The sequence below is a fragment of the Mobula hypostoma genome, chromosome 11 (assembly GCF_963921235.1).
Source record: "Mobula hypostoma chromosome 11, sMobHyp1.1, whole genome shotgun sequence".
Classification (NCBI taxonomy): domain Eukaryota; kingdom Metazoa; phylum Chordata; class Chondrichthyes; order Myliobatiformes; family Myliobatidae; genus Mobula; species Mobula hypostoma.
The window spans coordinates 59,098,787-59,119,828 of record NC_086107.1 but is presented as its reverse complement, the minus strand read 5'-3'; the positions used below and the strand labels follow the sequence as shown (position 1 = coordinate 59,119,828).

The 21,042-nt window shown below is 41.1% G+C and overlaps 1 protein-coding gene across 1 annotated transcript in view; it reads right to left on the bottom strand.

Annotated features, from left to right (window-relative positions):
• th (tyrosine hydroxylase) overlaps positions 1-21,042 on the bottom strand; it is a 75,164-nt gene that overhangs the window by 33,775 nt on the left and 20,347 nt on the right. The window contains exons 3-7 of the mRNA XM_063063229.1: positions 11,555-11,729; positions 10,386-10,474; positions 1,963-2,030; positions 1,778-1,828; positions 5-150 (exon numbers count right to left, since the gene is read on the bottom strand). Coding sequence (XP_062919299.1) covers positions 5-150; positions 1,778-1,828; positions 1,963-2,030; positions 10,386-10,474; positions 11,555-11,729 — 529 coding nt within the window. The remainder of the gene's footprint in view (positions 1-4; positions 151-1,777; positions 1,829-1,962; positions 2,031-10,385; positions 10,475-11,554; positions 11,730-21,042) is intronic.

The window sequence follows — 21,042 nt, the reverse complement described above, 5'->3', positions numbered from 1 at the left end:
TAACCTTTCAAAAAGCAGGAGACATCCTCAAGTTGAGGGATATTATCCTCAGTGTAACAGCATTGCCTCTCCAGTAGCCTGAAAGCCTCCAGATGTTCTGAACAAGCATGTGTAGGATACAGAGTTTTCAGGTTTGTGTACACTTCTCTCCTGTTGTACAGCAACACAGCACAAAGGTCAACAGTGCATACAGTTAACCAGGCAAGCGGCGGAATGTTCCAAATTTTTTAGCTACAGTGGCTGTCTGACAGGTCACTTTGAACTTCTGCTGTTTATGAAGCTACTGATGTAATAAAGATAACAATCAATAGTGCGTGTTGTCCCAGGAATGTAGAGTTCACATGGAGAACTGAGACTCCAGTGCACTTTTCTCTCTGACCATTGTTCCTTATGGAAATAAAGCCAATCGTTACACATGAGAAATTGCAAACAGGTACATTATCTCCAATTCCATTGGGTCTTTGAAAGTTGATAGCTATGCTAGAGACAGTAAAAAAAGTGAAGGGAGACTTAGTTGTGAATCATCAAGTGAACATAAAATTGTAGCACATTCACCACTATATTGGCTGCGATTAGCACAAGTGTTGCTCGAACTCTCCTGACCTGTAACAGCTCATTAACTAACTAGGAGGTCCAATCCTCTGGTGATTCATCGTTGGAGCCACCTCACTCTAATACCTAATTTGTGATTACAAAGCTGTGGAGCATGCAGCCAATGAGGTGTTGCTGCAATGTCGGAAAATGAACACAGCAGGATCCCATCAGGAGATAAATGAACAGATTATGAGTTTTAATGGATTCGGAGGGGTGAGTACTGTCCAGGATACCGGGCAAAATCCACTGTTTCTCTGTCTTTGCTTCTCATGACTGAAGGCAAAGTTCAGTGTCTCATGCAATAGATGGCATAGCTGACAATTCAGCACTCCTTCATTTCAGCATTGGAAAGTCAACTGGAATTATGTATTCAAGTTAGTAGAGATGGGCTTGAAATGATACCCTTCCCAGTCAGAGGGAAGCACAACACACTGAACTATATCTGACATTGCAAGACGCAGGGAAGCGTGTAGAGTTAAAACTAATGTATTGCACTAGATTGTATCAGGCAAGTTGACTACTTTTGACCACTACATGGCCTCGTGCACCTCTGTCCTCCTGTCTGCCATTCATCATCTTGAATGCATCTGATGTATCTCCTCCTATGACTGCTGCCTAGTTGCTCCAACATGAAGTTGGAAACCAATAGGGAGATCTCAAAAACATGTTGGAGGAGAAGTACAAAATCTCCAGTACGAGATGGTACTGCTGGGACTGAAAAAGCACCATTTTCTGTTGATATAGAGATTTGATGGGAAGCTGTCTGACTGCCACCTGAGCAAGAAGCGCTTAAAACTGATATGGTCTCTTCAAATTAGAAGCAACCTCATTCCTCCTGTCCACCAGTTTGATGAACAAAACATTATTAGTCAAAGTTATTTTTCATATATTCCAAAATTCCTTAGAGCTAAAAAATTCCTTCAGCTTTTATATATAGTTCAGACTGAGAAGAAAGTGGATAAAATTTCTTCTGGCGATACCTTAATATAAAAATCTGCTACTATATGCAGTAGGGGGAAACTATTGTTACATTGTTTCAATGTCAGAAAGGAGAGTTGGGTTGCTGGATTGGTGAGTTTAATTAGGTCAACTAGCTTTATATTTCTTAAGATTATCACATATAATCACATCATATACTTAACCAACAGAAAAAAATACTCAATAGAATATACAGTAGACTAACCAAGTTGCAATTTCTTCTGCGGTGTACTTTACTCTGGGGATTGGCTCACCACTGCAGAAACAAGGAGCAATTAATATTCTTGGTTTAATATAATTCTCACTTAAGATGTCAGTGAAAGACACAGTGCAAATTCAAACAACATGCAAAGTGAGTTCACACAAACTTGGAGTGTGCATGCGACTTACTACTTGTAGTTTAAAGCAATTTCTGCAATCTGCTTCCGTCGCTCTCTATACTTAACATCAGAAAATCCCTGTAATAAATCAACAAACAAAAATGAGAATGAAACAAGGCGATAGAGTTACATTCAACAATCTATTAAGAATGCACACCCTCTACCAATTATCTCCCAGCAGAGAGGTGGGATGGTCATTACTGATTTGCCCTTGGCTTGAACTCTGTTTTTGTGCCAATTCCCCGGAGTTCGCAATTCTCCGATTTTTAAAAAAAAATTATCTACCTGATTTCAGATACCTGCAGCCTCTACAACCCCAAAGTAAAGAATTCCAAAGATCCATTTCTCTGTGGCAACAGATTCCAACACATCTTAGCTTTAAATAATTGCATCCTTATCTTGTAAGTATGACTCCTTTTTCGAGGTCCTCCCGCTAATGGAAATATTTCAACCCTTTCATGATCTTTGGGATCTTCTGTGCTTTAATAACTTCACTTCTCATTTGTCTAATATTGCAAAAAGTCGAAGCTCTTTGGCCACATGATAAAAGAACCATCTTTTCCCAAGAAGTAGCCTAGTTAATGTTTTTGGACTGCCTCCTAAAGTAGGATTTGGAAATCAGGGAATTAGACCTGTGCACATCCATGCAAACTTCTATAATTCAATGTGACATGCACACAATGCTGGAGGAACTCAGCAAACCAGGTAGCATCTATGAAAAAGAGTAAACAGTGGACGTTTCAGGCTGAGACCCTCTATCAGGACATGGGACTTGCGTGATTGGCGGTAGTAAAAACGAAGAAAAAGCTACTGACATGATGAAGGAAGCCCTGAACATAGCCAGAGATGGAGGACTCATGAAGGGTTTTGGCTGTTTACTCTCTTCCGTAGATGCTGTCTGGCCTGCTGAGTTCCTCCAGCATTTTATGTGGGTTTCTTGGACTGCAGATCTGCAGATTTTCTCTTCTCTATATTTCTATGTACCACCTTTGTTACTCACTGCTAATCTCTTATGTGGTGCTTCCCTTTTAATATTTAAATGCACCCAATGGATTTTCCATGCCCCAAGCGTGTGCAGTTTCCTTCTTTCTAATTGTCATGTAACAATTCATCCCCTTTGGAGCCCAGCATATATTTGAGGATTTTATGGGCATTCAAGACGTGGTTACAAAACCAGAAATGGCAGTCCAATCCACAAGCCAATGTGCACACTTACAATAAACAAGCGGATGGGGATGTTGGCTGTAGCCATGGTAAGCTACACAGAAACAGATGTAAAGTACACGATGTGCTTTGGTAAAATGTTAAGTCTGGGCTAAGTTCTGTAAACTTCCTGAGCTCTGCTGGGACGTAGCTGAAAGTTTATAAGATTTTAGAATCTGTCTATTATTCAATGAAAACAAATCATAAAAAGTTACACTGATCTTTTTGGCGGGTTCTTATATTCAAGATATATGATAGGGGCCAGCTGTGACCAAAATAAAATAAACTACCAAGTGATGCTGGGCTGCACATTCCACGAACCTAAAAGGATCTGGGGTAAGTTGCAGCACAATGTCAAATCATTGTTTAGTTTAAATAAACCACCATTTAAGCTCTGAGTGGTGTTTATATCACGCTGAGCTCTATTGTTATTAAGAAGATGTTCACAGTGCTAAAGGTTGTGCTCTGTTTCTGTCAGATATGTGTAAATCAAGCATTATTTTACGTCAGGTACAGGTTGCAATCCTCCAAGAGGACCAAAACCTTGTCGTTGGGTTTGGAGGCTTGTGTGCCTCAACGACCCGGAGATCTATGTCAGCTGGAATCAGGGCTTTATGCTTTGGCTCTTGGTAGGGTCACCCATGTCAAACAGGTCAAAGGGTAGAGACCAGACTAAGAGTGGTCCACCAGTCCTACAGGTTTAGGGATTCAGCTCAGGGCTAACAAACCTGACTGATAAAACAAAATTGTTATGGAAACAACAATGAAAAATCCTTCCACATCTGAGTATGATGGTATTCCTGAGTCCTCGCATGGGACTTGCATAACTGACGGTACTGAAAACCAAGAGGAAGCTACCAATATGACGAAGGAAGCCCTGAGCATGGCCAGAGGTGGAGGCCCTTCATTACTGCCCTAAACACCAGTGGTGTAATGGTCAATAAAATCAAATAAACAGGTTGTAATGAAGGCAACCTTGCACAAGCCAGAAGCTGTAACTACATGAGGAGATCATCTGTTGTGGACCACAGTGACTTGTCTTCTGCACCCAATGTAAAAGTGAGCAGAGATTTGTAGAACTTTCCCCTGATTATCTGCTTAATAACACGAGTCAATATTTAATCCAGTCTGAGATGTTTATTTATGCCAATGGAATGAGGCAGTGTCGCCTATTAAACCAAGAGTAAAGTGTTGTTAAAAAGCAGCGTGTATACCATACAGTCTAACAGGGGCAATTAGGCAACTGTTCACTTCGGGTCATATTACGATCGAGGAACGTGTTTGCAGACTGGATATTGAACGTTTACTGTTGGACTTCGGCCACATTCCACCGAGATACAACACTGGGCGGCACGGGAGGTTGTTCCTGTCTGTGGCTATCGAACTTGCAGCTCCTCCCGTGGAGGGTCAGACACCCTGAGCCAATAGACTGGTCCTGGCCTTATTTTCCATCTGGCATAGTTTGCATTTTGTTGTTTGATTGTTTGTGGTTTTTGTATTGCTATATTTACGCTCTATTCTTGGTTGGTGCGGCTATAATGAAACCCAATTTCCCTCGGGATCAATAAAGTATATCTATCTATCAATCTATCTATTCTTTAGCCTTCTCTACTCCCTTATATTCCTTTCTCTTCCAGTGTGTTGTTTTCTCTTTCTTTCTCCATAATTCCACGTGACTGGGAATTATCTGCTGGTCACGATCCAGGCAAGCCCATCAGGTCCAAATGTTTTTGAACTGCTGCAGATGGCTGCTAGGAAAAGGCAACTCTCAAAGTTTACTTTTGGCTTTATGGGAGACTGGGGACAACTGCAGGTGAATGACCTCAATCCCGTGCTGGTGAGCCAGCACAGAGAGATCCCATAACTTCACTCCTGGCCATTACTAAAATCTGCAAAGAAATGTACCTGAGTAATATTGACACATTGATTAGCAATAAAGCTAGGCATATCACAACATACTATCCTTTAGTGGAACTGAAGGTGGGACTGTTAGGAGGGTTTGCTGCATTGTAGCATGTATGCATTTCTAAATGACAATAAAAGAGGACTGAGTGTTCTCATAATCTGAAAAAAACCCTTCAAGATGCATAAGCCTTAAATTGTGTTAATTCTCTCACGGACAAATGGATGCCTTCAGCCTTGAACATTAAGTTCTAACTTGAAAAGCCCAACAACTGGTAAGGAGCTGAAGTAGCTGGTGAGAGGTTGGGGGGTGGAGGGAGGAGTTCAAGAACCTGTAGGCTATCATTGGTATAAAGCTTGCTTTCACTCAGGGGTCTGTGCAACCACAGTTGAAGGAATTAGCAGGTGACAAAGGATGTATAATCCCATGCTCCCTGTTAAGAACTACACCAATGGACAGCAGGAAAAATGGTGCACATTTTGGAAACCTAAAACCAAAAAAAAAAGGATGAGTGAGCGCTTGACAGGTCAGATGCATTGGAGGCAGACAGATTGCACCTATCCCTATTGATGTAGCAGTGGGCACTGAGCTGGATACAAGGTCTTGGGAATGTCCAGGCACAATTACCTTTGCAGGCTCTGTTTTGCAAAGACAATGGTGCCATCTGCTGGCCTTTAATCTGCAAACAATATCAGCAACCATGACTGTGGTGGCAATGAACTCATTCATCCCTCCTAGGTTTGTTCTTGGGTTAAATCTTACTCCAGAGACTTGAGCAGAAACTGAAGGATGTCATGTTACTGTTGTCCTGAATGGAGGGAGTGCTACACTGTCTTTCAGCTGAAATGTTTCTTGCACATCTACTTTCTTGTGCAGGTGTATGAGATCCAGGTCATTAATTTGAACGGAGTGCTCTCCCCGACATCCCTCAATGAACACCACTGAAAATCAAATGGAAATGCTGCTTTGTTGCTTCTGGGGAGAATGCTGTGCCTACATCAATTCATAAATACATTGTTGGTTGTAAAGTCCAATGGCAAGTCCTGAAAGTCATGATAGGAATGTAAATCTACGTTTTTCTTTCTTCCCCTGCTATTCCAAAGTTCATCCTCAAATTCAGTAAGTTTCATGTTTAGTTCAATCTATTGCCAGTCTTGTTATCATGAGCCTATCCAACACACTGTTGCCATGGGAATAATAATAATGTCACTCATGTGGCCCACTGCCCAGTGGGCTTCTGCTCCTTCTCTCTCACCAGTGCCATTTGTTTCCTCTCAACAATGTGCACTGATGTGGCCTCTTCCTCACATATTCTCTTCATATAGTCCAAGGGCTCAGATCTTCCCCTCCAGGCCACGGGGACAGCTAAAGAATCAATGCTAGAATATTTAATTAACTGCATGTATTCACTTTAATATAATAAATGTGATATATATTCATATGGATGGAAATCAGGATGGACAGGAAAAGCAGAATAGAATCCACTGAGGACCTAGGAAGGTCTGAATCCTCAATTTCCTCTTATCCAATAGCTTACCTTTATATAATGCTGTCCTCTGCAGTTTTCTACAGGAGAATCAGGAGGACGGAGTCTAAGTTCTTCCTAGGGTTAGGTATGCTTTCACAAAATATGTGCTGACTTATCACATCAGAGAGATAATAGCAAAATTCCTCTTTCCCACGTGACTGCAGACCAGTGGTAGCTTGAGGTTCATGCTGTTGTCAGTGTGTGTCCATACATTAAGCAGGTAAATTGTATTACTGTGATTTGATGCTGCAGCTCTTTGACTGTGCCTGGGTTCCAAGGTTTAACCAGGAAGTGGCAACTTGAAAATGTGCTTTTTCTGGATGCATGATAATGATTGAAAGAGATGTAAATGCCCTGTGAGAGTTCAGCATGGGATAGTGGTAAATGAGAACAGACAAGTTACACATTGTGGCATGTACGATAGGACCATTTATGAATGGAAACTATTGAGTACTCTCATCTTTCATAAAATTATCATCTTCATATGTTCTCAGGAGTTCAGGTGTGCACCTTGAGTTGACTCTGTCTGCACTGCTGTCCTCTGTGAAATTAGGCCACATTGCTATTTACAGAAACCCTTCTCATCATTGGTAGTAATCTACGCTATCACTATTTCATCCATCAACATGTTGGTTTCATCACATCTTTAGTCTCTTTTAGTTTCATTTACTTTTGACTTGTAATCTACTGATTTTTTAAATCTGTACATTTTGAATCTTCTGTACAGGTACTGGAAAAACTGCAAGTACATTTAACACCTTATTTTTAAGAACATTAAATAAGAAGAGGTTAGAGTAGGGTAGACTGACTGTTGGGTCTATTCAGTAAAGATGGACTCAGCCCCAGACCCTTTGATGCTCAATGGAGTTGGCCTGAAGATATCCAATAATTAATCTCCACAATTCTCTGGGACAGCAGTGAATAACAACCTCCTAAATTAACAACCTCCAAGAAAAGAAATTCCTCATCTCCATCTTAAATAGATGTCTTCAATTATTATGAAACTCTTTTGTTCTCAGTTCTAGATTGCTCCATGAAAGGAAATATCCGATGGGTACATCCAATGGTTACAGACTCAGACCGTACAATCTTCCCTCTTGAAATAGTTATTTTCATCTCAAGAATTAACCAAGTAAAGTTTAAATAGAAATTTGTCCCTCCTTGGGTCAGGCAACCACACTGCTCATGTATTCAGAATGTGGACTCACTAGCATGAGAGTTTTGTACATTTGTAACAAGATTTCTGTCTGTAAGGAGTTTGTACGTTCTTCCCACGACTGTCTGGGTTTCCTCCAGGTGTTTCAGTTTCCTCCTGGTTGGTAGGTTAATTGGTCATTGTAAATTGTCCTGTAATTAGGGGGAAGTTAAATCAAAGGTTGCTGGGTGGTGTTGCTCAGAGGGCCAGAAGGGCCTGCTGTGTGCTGTATCTCAATGAATAAATAAAAAACTATCTCCCGAGGAATAAATACTAACATTACATATTCCTGCCTAATTACTTGCCATTATTGATGGAGTCTTTTCAGGAGGTGACATGGTTGATTGACGAGGGTAAGGCAGTGAACAGAACTCACATGGATTTAAATAAGGCACTTAATAAAATCCGTCATAGTTTGATTCAGAACATAAAGATGCATGGGATCTGGGATAAATTGCAGTTCGGATTCAGAACTGTTTTCCACGATGAACACAGAGTAGGGTTGGAAGACTGTTATTATGATGGAGATCAGTATTCTGTAAGGATCAATGCTGGAACCTCTTTGCTTGTGATACATATTAATCATTTGGATGAAAATGTAGATGGGAGAATTAGCAATTCTGCAGATGAAACTAAGACTGGTAGAGTTGTAGAGAGTGTGAAGGACTATCAGAACATACTGTGGGATAGACAGTCAATTGGTTACAGAGAAGTGACAGATGGAGTTTAATCTGAACAACTGTGAGATGTTGCAAGTTAGGAGGTGAAATGGAAGAAGGACCTACACTGAGTGGCCACTTTATTAGGTACAGCTGTACACTTGCTTATGAATACGAATATCCAATTAGCCAATCACGTGGCAGCAATTCAATGCATAAAAGCATGGAGACATCGTCAAGAGCTTCAGTTGTTGTACAAGCCAAACATCAGAATGGGGAAGAAATGTAATATAAGTGACTGAGCATGGAATGATTGTTGGTGTCAGAAGGGCTGGTTTGATAATCTCAGAAGTGGCTGATCTTCATTGATTTTCACACATAATAATCTCTAGAGTTGATAAAGAATGGTATGAAAAACAAAAAAACGTCCAGTGAGTGGCAGTTCTGTGACCAAAACTCCTTGTTAATTGGAGAAGTTAGAGAAGAATGCCCAGACTGGTTCAAACTGACAGTAACTCAAATAACTCAGTGTTAAACAGTGGTGTGCAGAAGAGCAACTCTGAGTGCACAACATGTTGAACCTGAAGTGGATGGGTTACAACAGCAGAAGACCATTAGCGTGCACACAATGGCCACTTTATTAGGTATGGAGCTACCTAATAAAGTGGCCACTGAGTATATACAGTTAATGGAAGGCCCATTAATGGAGGTTCAGAGGGACCTGGCGTCCTGAGGCATAGTTCACTGAAAGTGGATACACAAGAGGAGAAGTTTGGGAGAGGGTTAATTTAAAGGCAAAATGAAGGGCAAGCCTTTTTATGCCGAGTGAGACAGGTGTCTGGATTAGGCTGCCAGGGGTAGTAGTGGAATTAGGTAATTTGGTGAATTTTAAGAGGCTCTTAGGTAGATACATAAATGGGAAGATATGAATGGAACGATATGAATGATAAACAGGAGGACATTTAGGATAACTTGGTACCAAGACTGGCACAACTACTGCACTGCTCTGTGTTATATTATGCAACACTTTGCAGGAATTATTCATTATTTGAGCAGTATTCTGCTTTTGCTTTATTTTCCCCCAAAACCTCACATTGGCTATTCTCCACCTACCAAATCGTTGCTTCTCACTTAACCTACGTACACCCATTGTAGACTCATTATGTCCTTCTGCCCTCTGCCCCTACCCCTACCTCTACCACAAAACTTAGTTTCCTAGCTATCTTTAAGCCATCAGCGAATTTGGCTGTGGTACAATTTGTCCTTTCATTCAGGTCATTAATATTGGCGTAAGTAGTTGAGGTCCAGAACTGATCCCGACGAACTTTAATGGTTATAACATGTCAACCTGAAAATAGTATACTTATCACCACACCTGTTTTAAATGACTATTAACCTTTACCTATAGTTTGCCAGCTGATGACACATAACCTCCTAGAAACCCACCCTACTTTCATGATCCTTCGGGAGTGGGACCACGCTCTGCAGTCCTGTGCAGCTCTTATTGAAGGGTTCCCCATTAGTTCTGCTCTAAAGGTACAGTGGTAAAGGTGTCTGAGCAGAGAGCACTCACCAGAAATGACAGAGCTGAATCAAACCTTGTTCTGCTGAGAAACATTGCAGACAAAATGTATAACCCAACTTGTAATCATTAAATCTAGAATATGTTGAATGGAATGAATAATAGCTGGTAAATTAATTTCTTTTTATTAATGTCGCAGCTGTTTGGTAATTCGTCACTAATTTGTCTAAAATGGCAAGGAAGTAACATGTTCTTTGCAACACAGGAAGAGGCGATACACCCAACCGCTTTGTGTCAGTGTTAATGATTCTCGCAAAACCTCTCCTTTCAACTTCATTTTAACTCTACCCTTCACATTGGAAGTGTTTGTCTGTCCTGAGTTCATCAGCAAGAACCCTTGTTGTAAAATTTTTCAGAACTTACCGGATGATCAAAATCCAGGTCAGGGTCATATTTTGAAACCAGTTGATGGCATCTGTCTAAATCTGACAACTTTTTTGGAAACCAGTGATCTAGAAATAAAGACAAAGTGCAAGATGTATGAGCCAAAGAGCTACTGATGATTATCCATTTGTTCTGGGCCGTGATGGACAGAATAACCCTGTGGCATTTCCAAATAAAAATCAATGTAAGAAATAGGAGTCCTGATTGAAGGAAGGAAACGCTGCAGAACAGCTGAGTCTATCTCAGCAGGGCTGTGAATCCTGCAAGGAGTGTGATGGACGCTGATGAAACAAAGCACGGGAAGAAAGTAAACATCAGAGATGTTCAAGGTTCAGCTGTTCTATGTTATTTAATCAGTCTTTGCTGCAACTGTAAAATCATTACAAGTCAGAACTCTGCTGCAAGGCTTGAGGAAAGATGTGAAAGACTGCTTGAAGCCTCACTCTTCCGGCATTTCAATCATCTGCACAAATATTCAGCAGAAATTATGGATATGGATCATTTATGTGAATGCATACTCTGATTATAACTTGTGTATTATATAAGCATATTTATTGAATATATGCATATATAAATAACATTCCTAAAGACATCTGCACTTTATTTATTGTATATGAGTAGAATCTTCAGCTGAATATTCCATACAGGTTAAAGAAACAAAACTAGCTGAAATAAATATAAGCAGTTTGTCTCAGTTGATAATACTTTCTGGGTCAGAAGAGAATCAGCTCAAAGCCTGCACCAGAATTTGAGAACATTAACCATTCTGATGTAATACATGAATGCTCCAATCTGTAGATGGATCTCCAGCATGTCTTTATCAAATTAAAGACCCAATGGCATTATTTAATCTTGGTTGCTTAGATAGAATCTCCTTTCAATTAACAGCACAAATGGAAACATGGGGTATGGGTTACCATTATGTACAATATAGGCAGGCACATACACACACACACACACACACACACACACACACACACATATATTTGTATTATTTATATATACAGTAATTATTTATATACAGTATATGTAGATAAATAAACTGGATAGAAATAAGTGGTATTCACAGAAAACTAAGCACTTTGGGATTGCATGATCTAACAAGAAACATGTGATGGTCAGATAGAATAATAGGACTCCACTCTTACATTTCTCTTCTTTTGTTGTTTTCACTTCTTCAGCAACTCTTTTCAAGGAACTGACCAAGGTGCTGATATCCGAGCTGTTAGTTTCACAGCGGATGAAGAATTCTAATATATCTCGGTTATCTTTAGATTTCTTAGATGGCCTTGTTTCGATATGATGTATCTTAGTTTCAAAGGTCTATAACAAAGTGAGAAAAAAATGTCATTTTGAAAATGCAGAATTCTATAGTTTCAAGGGAATGTCATAACACCCAGGTACCCATTTATTTTCTCCTCTAGCTTACCTAGTACTTCTTGCCAATATTTCCCTGAATAAAAGGTAATGTATCCATCACAGTCAGTTTGGCATTTAATCAACAGACATCAGTTCAGCTCTATTTTAAAGGAAGTCCTAGTTCAACATATTCAATACCCAGGAATTTATTGTTTTCACACACGTTTAATCTCGTCTGAAATTTGTAGGCTTTGTGTAAGAAGCCTTATTTATTGCCTTGGGGAAAGGAGATCAACTTTATTCACCATACTCATTTGCATGTATTCGGAAATTATGATGGTGCTACATGCAACAAAAAATAGCAACATTCAACAAATATACAGAATAAAGAATTATTTTAAATAAAGTTAAAAGTACATACATGGAAAGAAATGTGTATAAATACATAAATATGTAATTCAGATAAGTATAATTATAATTATAATTATATAATTATATTATATATAAAATAATTATATAAGTATAATTATATGTATAGAAGACCTAGTCCTTTCTCTATTAGAATTATGCTAGCAAAATTGTTCAGACATCTTTTCATCAAAGTATACAAAATTAATTCTGGTTTGGTTTGTAAACTACATTACTCTACTTTTCACAACAACTCTTAATTGTTCCAATTGGTTTCACTCCTGTGTCATTGCTAGTCATGAAGATGCAATCATAATTGAATTTGAGCTTTTTAAATACAGAGTGACTTATGAAAGGATATGGTTGTCACTCCTCAGTAACCCATTGATGGTAACCCATCAAACCATACACTACAGGAGCAGAAGTAGGCCATTCACCTACTGAGTCTGCTCCACCATTCAATCAAGGTTTGATTGAATTCTTCCAGTTATCCCTACTCCACTGCCTTCTCCCCATACTCTTTGATGCTCTGGCTAATCAAGAACCTATCTATCACTGCCTTAAATACACCCAATGTCATGGCTTCCACAGCCGCTCGTGGCAACAAATCCCAGAGATTTACCACTCTCTGATGAAAGTAATTTCTCCGCATCTCTGTTCTAAATGGAAGTCCATCAATCCTGAAGTCGTGCCCTCTTGTCCTAGACTCCCCTACCATGGGAAATAACTTTGCCGTGTCTAATCTGTTCAGGTCTTTTAACATTTGGAATGTTTCTATGAGATCCCCCTCATTCTCCTGAACTCCAGGGAATGCAGCCCAAGATCTGCCAGACATTCCTCATACGGTAAACTTGTCATTCCTGGAATCATTCTTGTGAATCTTCTCTGAATCCTCTCCAATGTCAGTAAATCCTTTCTAAAATAAGAAGCCCAAAACTGCATACAATACTCCAAGTGTGGTCTCACGAGTGCCTTATAGAGCCTCAACATCACATCCCTGCTTTTATATCCTATACCTCTAGAAATGAATGCCAACGTTGCATTCACCTTCTTTACCACTGACTCAACCTGAAGGTTAACCTTTAGGGTATCCTGCACAAGGACTCCCAAGTCCTTTTGCATCTCTGTATTTTGAATTCTCTCCCCATCTAAATAATAGTCTGCCTATTTATTTCTTCCACCAAAGTGCATGACCATACATACACTTTCCAACATTGTACTTCATTTACCGCTTCTTTGCCCATTCCCCTAAACTATCTAAGTCTTACTGCAGGCTCTCTGTTTCCTCAACACAACCCGCTCCTCCACCTATCTTTGTATCATTGGCAAATTTAGCCATAAACCCATTAATCCCCTAGTCCAAATCATTGACATACATCATAAAAAGCAGCGGTCCCAACACCGACCCCTGTGGAACTTCACTGGTAACCGACAGCCAGCCAGAATAGGATCCCTTTATTCCCACTCTGTTTTCTGCCAATCAGCCGATGCTTCACCCATGCTAGTAGCTTCCCTGTAATTCCATGGGCTCTTATCTTGCAAAGGAGCCTCATGTATGGCACCTTGTCAAAGGCCCACTACAGTCAAAATATCCATGGTTTCCCAATAGCTGTTAATGAACATAACAATGCTGATAATCAATTCCTTATGCACAACAATACACAAGCACAGTACACGTGTGCTTCTTTAATTCTGCAAGGTCTAATGAATAAGTAATTTCCATCTTTATTAAAATTGGTGACAAGAAACTTGATTTTGCATCTGGGAATAGGTGAAGTAATACAGTTCTTTGATTTCTGTTTTTAGGATTTTCTTTTTCCCTCTGTTATTTAAAACAATGGTATCTTTCTTCATCTTTGAACTAAAACACAGGATCTGCCATGACTGCATTGAAAGTCAGAACAGGCAGAGAGGGCCAAATAGCCTCCTCTTTTATTTATGTTTTTATGAATTTAAATGAGATGATGTGCAGAATCTGAAATATGGTGGGCAAAAAGCACATGGATATTCCTATCCTTGAAAGTTATAGATGTCTAGAATCATTGGGCATATGGACTATTACAAAGCAGAAAATGAGGTCCATTAAAAAGCAATGAGGTCTTGGCCATATTATTCATTGTTGTTGGCTGAAAGTTGAATGCTGGCCAAGTCTCCACAAGGAGCTTGACTGCTTGTCTCAAAAAGGGATAATTTACCACCATCTTACATAGAAAAGAGAGTCTCGGTTAAGCACCATATTCAATTATCTGCAGAGAATTTGTATTTATGTCTTTACATGGTTGGCTTTGGCATGCAGACAACTTGGTTCCAAAGAGAACTGTGGCTAACATCATCTTGCCTTTGCCAAACAACAACTGGCTTTCCTCCAGTTCCCAGCAGGAACGATGATGGGGTTGATTGGTTCCTCTAACCCAGAGCCACTAAGGACAATTATAGTGCTTAGCTGTTCTTACAAGTAGAGCACTACTCAGTTCAGCAAATAATGTTAATATTTTACTCTCTGTGTCCTAGTAATATATCAATAATGAAACATATTAGTGACCAGCAAAATCATTTGAGTTCTTTAAAAACATAGGTTTTGTAAAGGATTACAGGACACCTTTTATTCTGTTCAACTAAGCAGCCAACCCAGTAAACTACAACTGGAAATCTAATATCACTCCAGCACTTGAGAGCAAGCATAACAGTCTTCTTCAAGACTCTCTCTTATGTTGTCTTCACATAATCACCAGGCTCCATTTTTGCTATACAAGACAAAGGAAATTATAATTTTATTCATAAAGTTATTCAAAGTACAAATAAAAATTTTGAAGTGGGTGGATGACTATAGCCTTAATCCTAGGACGTTGTAGCTGCTTCTAAGGCTGAATTGTGAATTTATGGTGTGAAAATCAAAAAGTTCTGTCTAAAGTTTACAGTTATTGACTTAAGTAAGCTTCATTCATATAAATTACAGTGGCACCACTCAAAGTTTGTGGCTCAGACTTCATTTTTTTTAGGTTCGCATGGATAGTTTGGGGGTCAGCATGGGGAGTTAGGGGACGGGTTAGGGGTTAGGGATGGGGATGAGGGGGAAGTTAGAAGCTAGGTGGAATAAATGAAGAATCAGGGGCAGGAAGAAATCGTTGGGAGTGCTCTGCAGTCAAAGGCCAGAGACTTCTGTGGACAGATGTTGGGTCGGTAGGTGCTAAGGACAAAGGCCAGCAATCCCTGTGGTCAGTGATTGAGGTTGGTGGGCCCCATGAATGAGGGCTGATGATGACCCCTCCCCCATTCTCAAGTCTACAAGTCATCTGCCTATGCAAGTTCGAAGGTTGAGGCTCGTGAGGTCAAAGTCAAGTACCGTGATTAGTGAGTCCTGGTGTTGCTCCCCAGAGATTGGCAAGGTCCGGAGGTCAAAGCCCAGGGATTGGTGAGTACAGAGTTCGAAGCCTAAAGGTTGAAGACTGAAGTCAATGAGTCTGGGGGGAGGGGGGATGGTTAAGGCCCAATGTCTCTGGATCCAGACTAGATCCTGAAATTTGAAGACCAAAGCCCCTGTCTGGAGGTCAGAAAGCATGATGTCTGTGAGTCTGAGAGTCTGGGGCCAAGGAATATTGAATGGAAGCAAGGAGGAGGCCTGTCCTGCAGTTGGAGGCCCGTCTATGTGTCTGTGCGGGTGGGTGTGTGGAAGGGTGGGAAAGGGGCTTGTTTTGTTGTTGGTATTCTGATGGACACATTAGGCATGCTATGTTAGGACCAGAATGCGTGGTGACATTCGTGGGCTTTCCTTAACACATGTTCCTTAGTTGAGAAAAAGGACCGCAAAGGTAGTAATCTCGGGATTACTGCCTGTGCCACGTGACAGTGAGAGTAGGAATGCGATGAGGTGGAGGATAAATGTGTGGCTGAGGGATTGGAGCAGGAGGCAGGGATTCAAGTTTTTGGATCATTGGGACCTCTTTTGGCGCAGGCGTGACCTGTACAAAAAGGACGGGTTACACTTGAATCCTAGGGGGACCAATATCCTGGCAGGGAGATAAGCGAGGGCTACTGAGGTGACCTTAAACTAGAATGGTTGGGGGGTGGGAATCAAATTAAAGAGGCTAGGCGAGAGGAGGTTAGTTCACAACAGGGGGATGGGAACCAGTGCAGAGAGACAGAGGGGTGTAAAGTGAGGGAAGAAGCAAAAAGTAGTAAGGAGAAAAGTAAAAGTGGCAGGCTGACAAATCCAGGGCAAGCATCAAAAAGGGCCACTTTCAACATAATTGTATAAGGGCTAAGAGAGTTGTAAAAGAGCGCCTGAAGGCTTTGTGTGTCAATGCAAGGAGCATTTGTAACAAGGTGGATGAATTGAAAGTGCAGATTGTTATTAATGATTATGATATAGTTGGGATCACAGAGACATGGCTCCAGGGTGACCAAGGATGGGAGCTCAACGTTCAGGAATATTCAATATTCAGGAGGGATAGACATGAAACAAAAGGAGGTTGGGTGGCGTTGCTGGTTAAAGATGAGATTAACGCAATAGAAAGGAAGGACATAAGCCGGGAAGATGTGGAATCAATATGGGTAGAGCTGCATAACACTAAGGGGCAGAAGACGCAGGTGGGAGTTGTGTACAGGCCGCCTAACAGTAGTAGTGAGGTCAGAGATGGTATTAAACAGGAAATTAGAAATGTGTGCAATAAAGGAACAGCAGTTATAATGGGTGACTTCAATCTACATGTAGACTGGGTGAACCAAATTGGTAAAGGTGCTGAGGAAGAGGATTTCTTGGAATGTATGCGGGATGGTTTTTTGAACCAACATGTCGAGGAACCAACTAGAGAGCAGGCTATTCTTGACTGGGTTTTGAGCAGTGAGGAAGGGTTAATTAGCGATCTTGTCGTGAGAGGCCCCTTGGGTAAGAGCGACCATAATATGGTGGAATTCTTCATTAAGATGGAGAGTGACATAGTTAATTCAGAAACAAAGGTTCTGAACTTAAAGTGGGGTAACTTTGAAGGTATGAGACGTGAATTAGCTAAGATAGACTGGCAAATGACACTTAAAGGATTGACGGTGGATATGCAATGGCAAGCATTTAAAGGTTGCATGGATGAACTACAACAATTGTTCATCCCAGTTTGGCAAAAGAATAAATCAAGGAAGGTAGTGCACCCGTGGCTGACAAGAGAAATTAGGGATAGTATCAATTCCAAAGAAGAAGCATACAAATTAGCCAGAAAAGGTGGCTCACCTGAGGACTGGGAGAAATTCAGAGTTCAGCAGAGGAGGACAAAGGGCTTAATTAGGAAGGGGAAAAAAAGATTATGAGAGAAAACTGGCAGGGAACATAAAAACTGTCTGTAAAAGCTTTTATAGATATGTAAAAAGGAAAAGACTGGTAAAGACAAATGTAGGTCCCCTACAGACAGAAACAGGTGAATTGATTATGGGGAGCAAGGACATGGCAGACCAATTGAATAATTACTTTGGTTCTGTCTTCACTAAGGAGGACATAAATAATCTTCCAGAAATAGTAGGGGACAGAGGGTCCAGTGAGATGGAGGAACTGAGCGAAATACATGTTAGTAGGGAAGTGGTGTTGGGTAAATTGAAGGGATTAAAGGCAGATAAATCCCCAGGGCCAGATGGTCTGCATCCTAGAGTGCTTAAGGAAGTAGCCCAAGAAATAGTGGATGCATTAGTGATAATTTTTCAAAACTCGTTAGATTCTGAACTAGTTCCTGAGGATTGGAGGGTGGCTAATGTAACCCCACTTTTTAAAAAAGGAGGGAGAGAGAAACTGGGGAATTATAGACCGGTTAGCCTAACGTCGGTGGTGGGGAAACTGCTGGAGTCAGTTATCAAAGATGTGATAACAGCACATTTGGAAAGCGGTGAAATGATCGGACAAAGTCAGCATGGACTTGTGAAAGGAAAATCATGTCTGACGAGTCTCATAGAATTTTTTGAGGATGTAACTAGTAGAGTGGATAGGGGAGAAACAGTGGATGTGGTATATTTGGATTTTCAAAAGGCTTTTGACAAGGTCCCACACAGGAGATTAGTGTGCAAACTTAAAGCACATGGTATTGGGGGTAAGGTATTGGTGTGGGTGGAGAATTGGTTCGCAGACAGGAAGCAAAGAGTGGAATAAACGGGACCTTTTCAGAATGGCAGGCGGTGACTAGTGGGGTACTGCAAGGCTCAGTGTTGGGACCCCAGTTGTTTACAATATATAGTAATGACTTGGATGAGGGAATTAAATGCAGCATCTCCAAGTTTGCGGATGACACGAAGCTGGGTGGCAGTGTTAGCTGTGAGGAGGATGCTAAGAGGATGCAGGGTGACTTGGATAGGTTGGGTGAGTGGGCAAATTCATGGCAGATGCAATTTAATGTGGATAAATGTGAAGTTATCCACTTTGGTGGCAAAAATAGGAAAACAGATTATTATCTGAATGGTGGCCGATTAGGAAAAGGGGAGGTGCAACGAGACCTGGGTGTCATTACACACCAGTCATTGAAAGTGGGCATGCAGGTACAGCAGGCGGTGAAAAAGGCGAATGGTATGCTGGCATTTATAGCGAGAGGATTCGAGTACAGGAGCAGGGAGGTACTACTGCAGTTGTACAAGGCCTTGGTGAGACCACACCTGGAGTATTGTGTGCAGTTTTGGTCCCCTAATCTGAGGAAAGACATCTTTGCCATAGAGGGAGTACAAAGAAGCTTCACCAGATTGATTCCTGGGATGGCAGGACTTTCATATGAAGAAAGACTGGATGAACTGGGCTTGTACTCGTTGGAATTTAGAAGATTGAGGGGGGATCTGATTGAAATGTATAAGATCCAAAAGGGATTGGACAGGCTAGATGCAGGAAGACTGTTCCCGATGTTGGGGAAGTCCAGAACGAGGGGTCACAGTTTGAGGATAGAGGGGAAGCCTTTTAGGACCGAGATTAGGAAAAACTTCTTCACACAGAGAGTGGTGAATCTGTGGAATTCTCTGCCACAGGAAACTGTTGAGGCCAGTTCATTGGCTATATTTAAGAGGGAGTTAGATATGGCCCTTGTGGCTACGGGGGTCAGGGGGTATGGAGGGAAGGCTGGGGCAGGGTTCTTAGTTGGATGATCAGCCATGATCATAATAAATGGCGGTGCAGGCTCGAAGGGCCAAATGGCCTACTCCTGCACCTATTTTCTATGTTTCTATGTTTCTATGTAACTAGTAGAGTGGATAGGGGAGAACCAGTGGATGTGGTATATTTGGATTTTCAAAAGGCGTTTGACAAGGTCCCACACAGGAGATTAGTGTGCAAACTGAAAGCACACGGTATTGGGGGTAAGGTATTGATGTGGATAGAGAATTGGTTAGCAGACAGGAAGCAAAGAGTGGGAATAAACGGGAGACCTTTTCAGAATGGCAGGCAGTGACTAGTGGGGTACCGCAAGGCTCAGTGCTGGGACCCCAGTTGTTTACAATATATATTAATGACTTGGATGAGGGAATTAAATGCAGCATCTCCAAGTTTGCGGATGACACGAAGCTGGGCGGCAGTGTTAGCTGTGAGGAGGATGCTAAGAGGATGCAGGGTGACTTGGGTAGGTTGGGTGAGTGGGCAAATTCATGACAGATGCAAGTTAATGTGGATAAATGTGAAGTTATCCACTTTGGTGGCAAAAATAGGAAAACAGATTATTATCTGAATGATGGCCGATTAGGAAAAGGGGAGGTGTAACGAGACCTGGGTGTCATTATACACCAGTCATTGAAAGTGGGCATACAGGTACAGCAGGCAGTGAAAAAGGTGAATGGTATGCTGGCATTTATAGCGAGAGGATTCGAGTACAGGAGCAGGGAGGTACTACTGCAGTTGTACAAGGCCTTGGTGAGATCACACCTGGAGTATTGTGTGCAGTTTTGGTCCCCTAATCTGAGGAAAGACATCTTTGCCATAGAGGGAGTACAAAGAAGCTTCACCAGATTGATTCCTGGGATGGCAGGACTTTCATATGAAGAAAGACTGGATGAACTGGGCATGTACTCGTTGGAATTTAGAAGATTGAGGGGGGATCTGATTGAAACGTATAAAATCCTAAATGGATTGGACAGGCTAGATGCAGGAAGATTGTTCCCGATGTTGGGGAAGTCCAGAACGAGGGGTCACAGTTTGAGGATAAAGGGGAAGCCTTTTAGGACCGAAATTAGGAAAAACTTCTTCACACAGAGAGTGGTGAACCTGTGGAATTCTTTGCCACAGGAAACAGTTGAGGCCGGTTCATTGGCTATATTTAAGAGGGAGTTAGATATGGCCCTTGTGGCTACGGGGGTCAGGGGGTATGGAGGGAAGGCTGGGGCAGGGTTCTGAGTTGGAGGATCAGCCATGATCATAATAAATGGCGGTGCAGGCTCGAAGGGCCGAATGGCCTACTCCTGCACCTATTTTCTATGTTTCTATGTTTCTATCCTGAGATTGCGTTGGTTTTTAAACACAAATGATACATTTTACTGTATGCTTCAATGTACATGTGTTAAATAAATAAATCAAAATTAGAATTATATATTAATCTGCCAGAATAATCCTGGTCAATTCTTTTCTTATCAATATTTACATTTAATCAAAGCTGCCCTCTGCCTGACTATCATTACGTTAGTGAAATAGTAATAAAGAGGTTTCTACCATGGCACTTGTGGAATTTAAATTCAGATGACAGATTCAGAATTTGTTTTACAAAGTAAATATGTATTAGTAATGATGCTCACAAAATATTTGGATAGTCATGAAAATCAAACCAATTCACAAATGTGCTTCAGGACAGGAAATATGCCATGTACAGTATAGTAGGTCTGGTCTACATTTGACTCCAGGCCAATGTGGTTGACCATGAAATGGCTCAGCAAA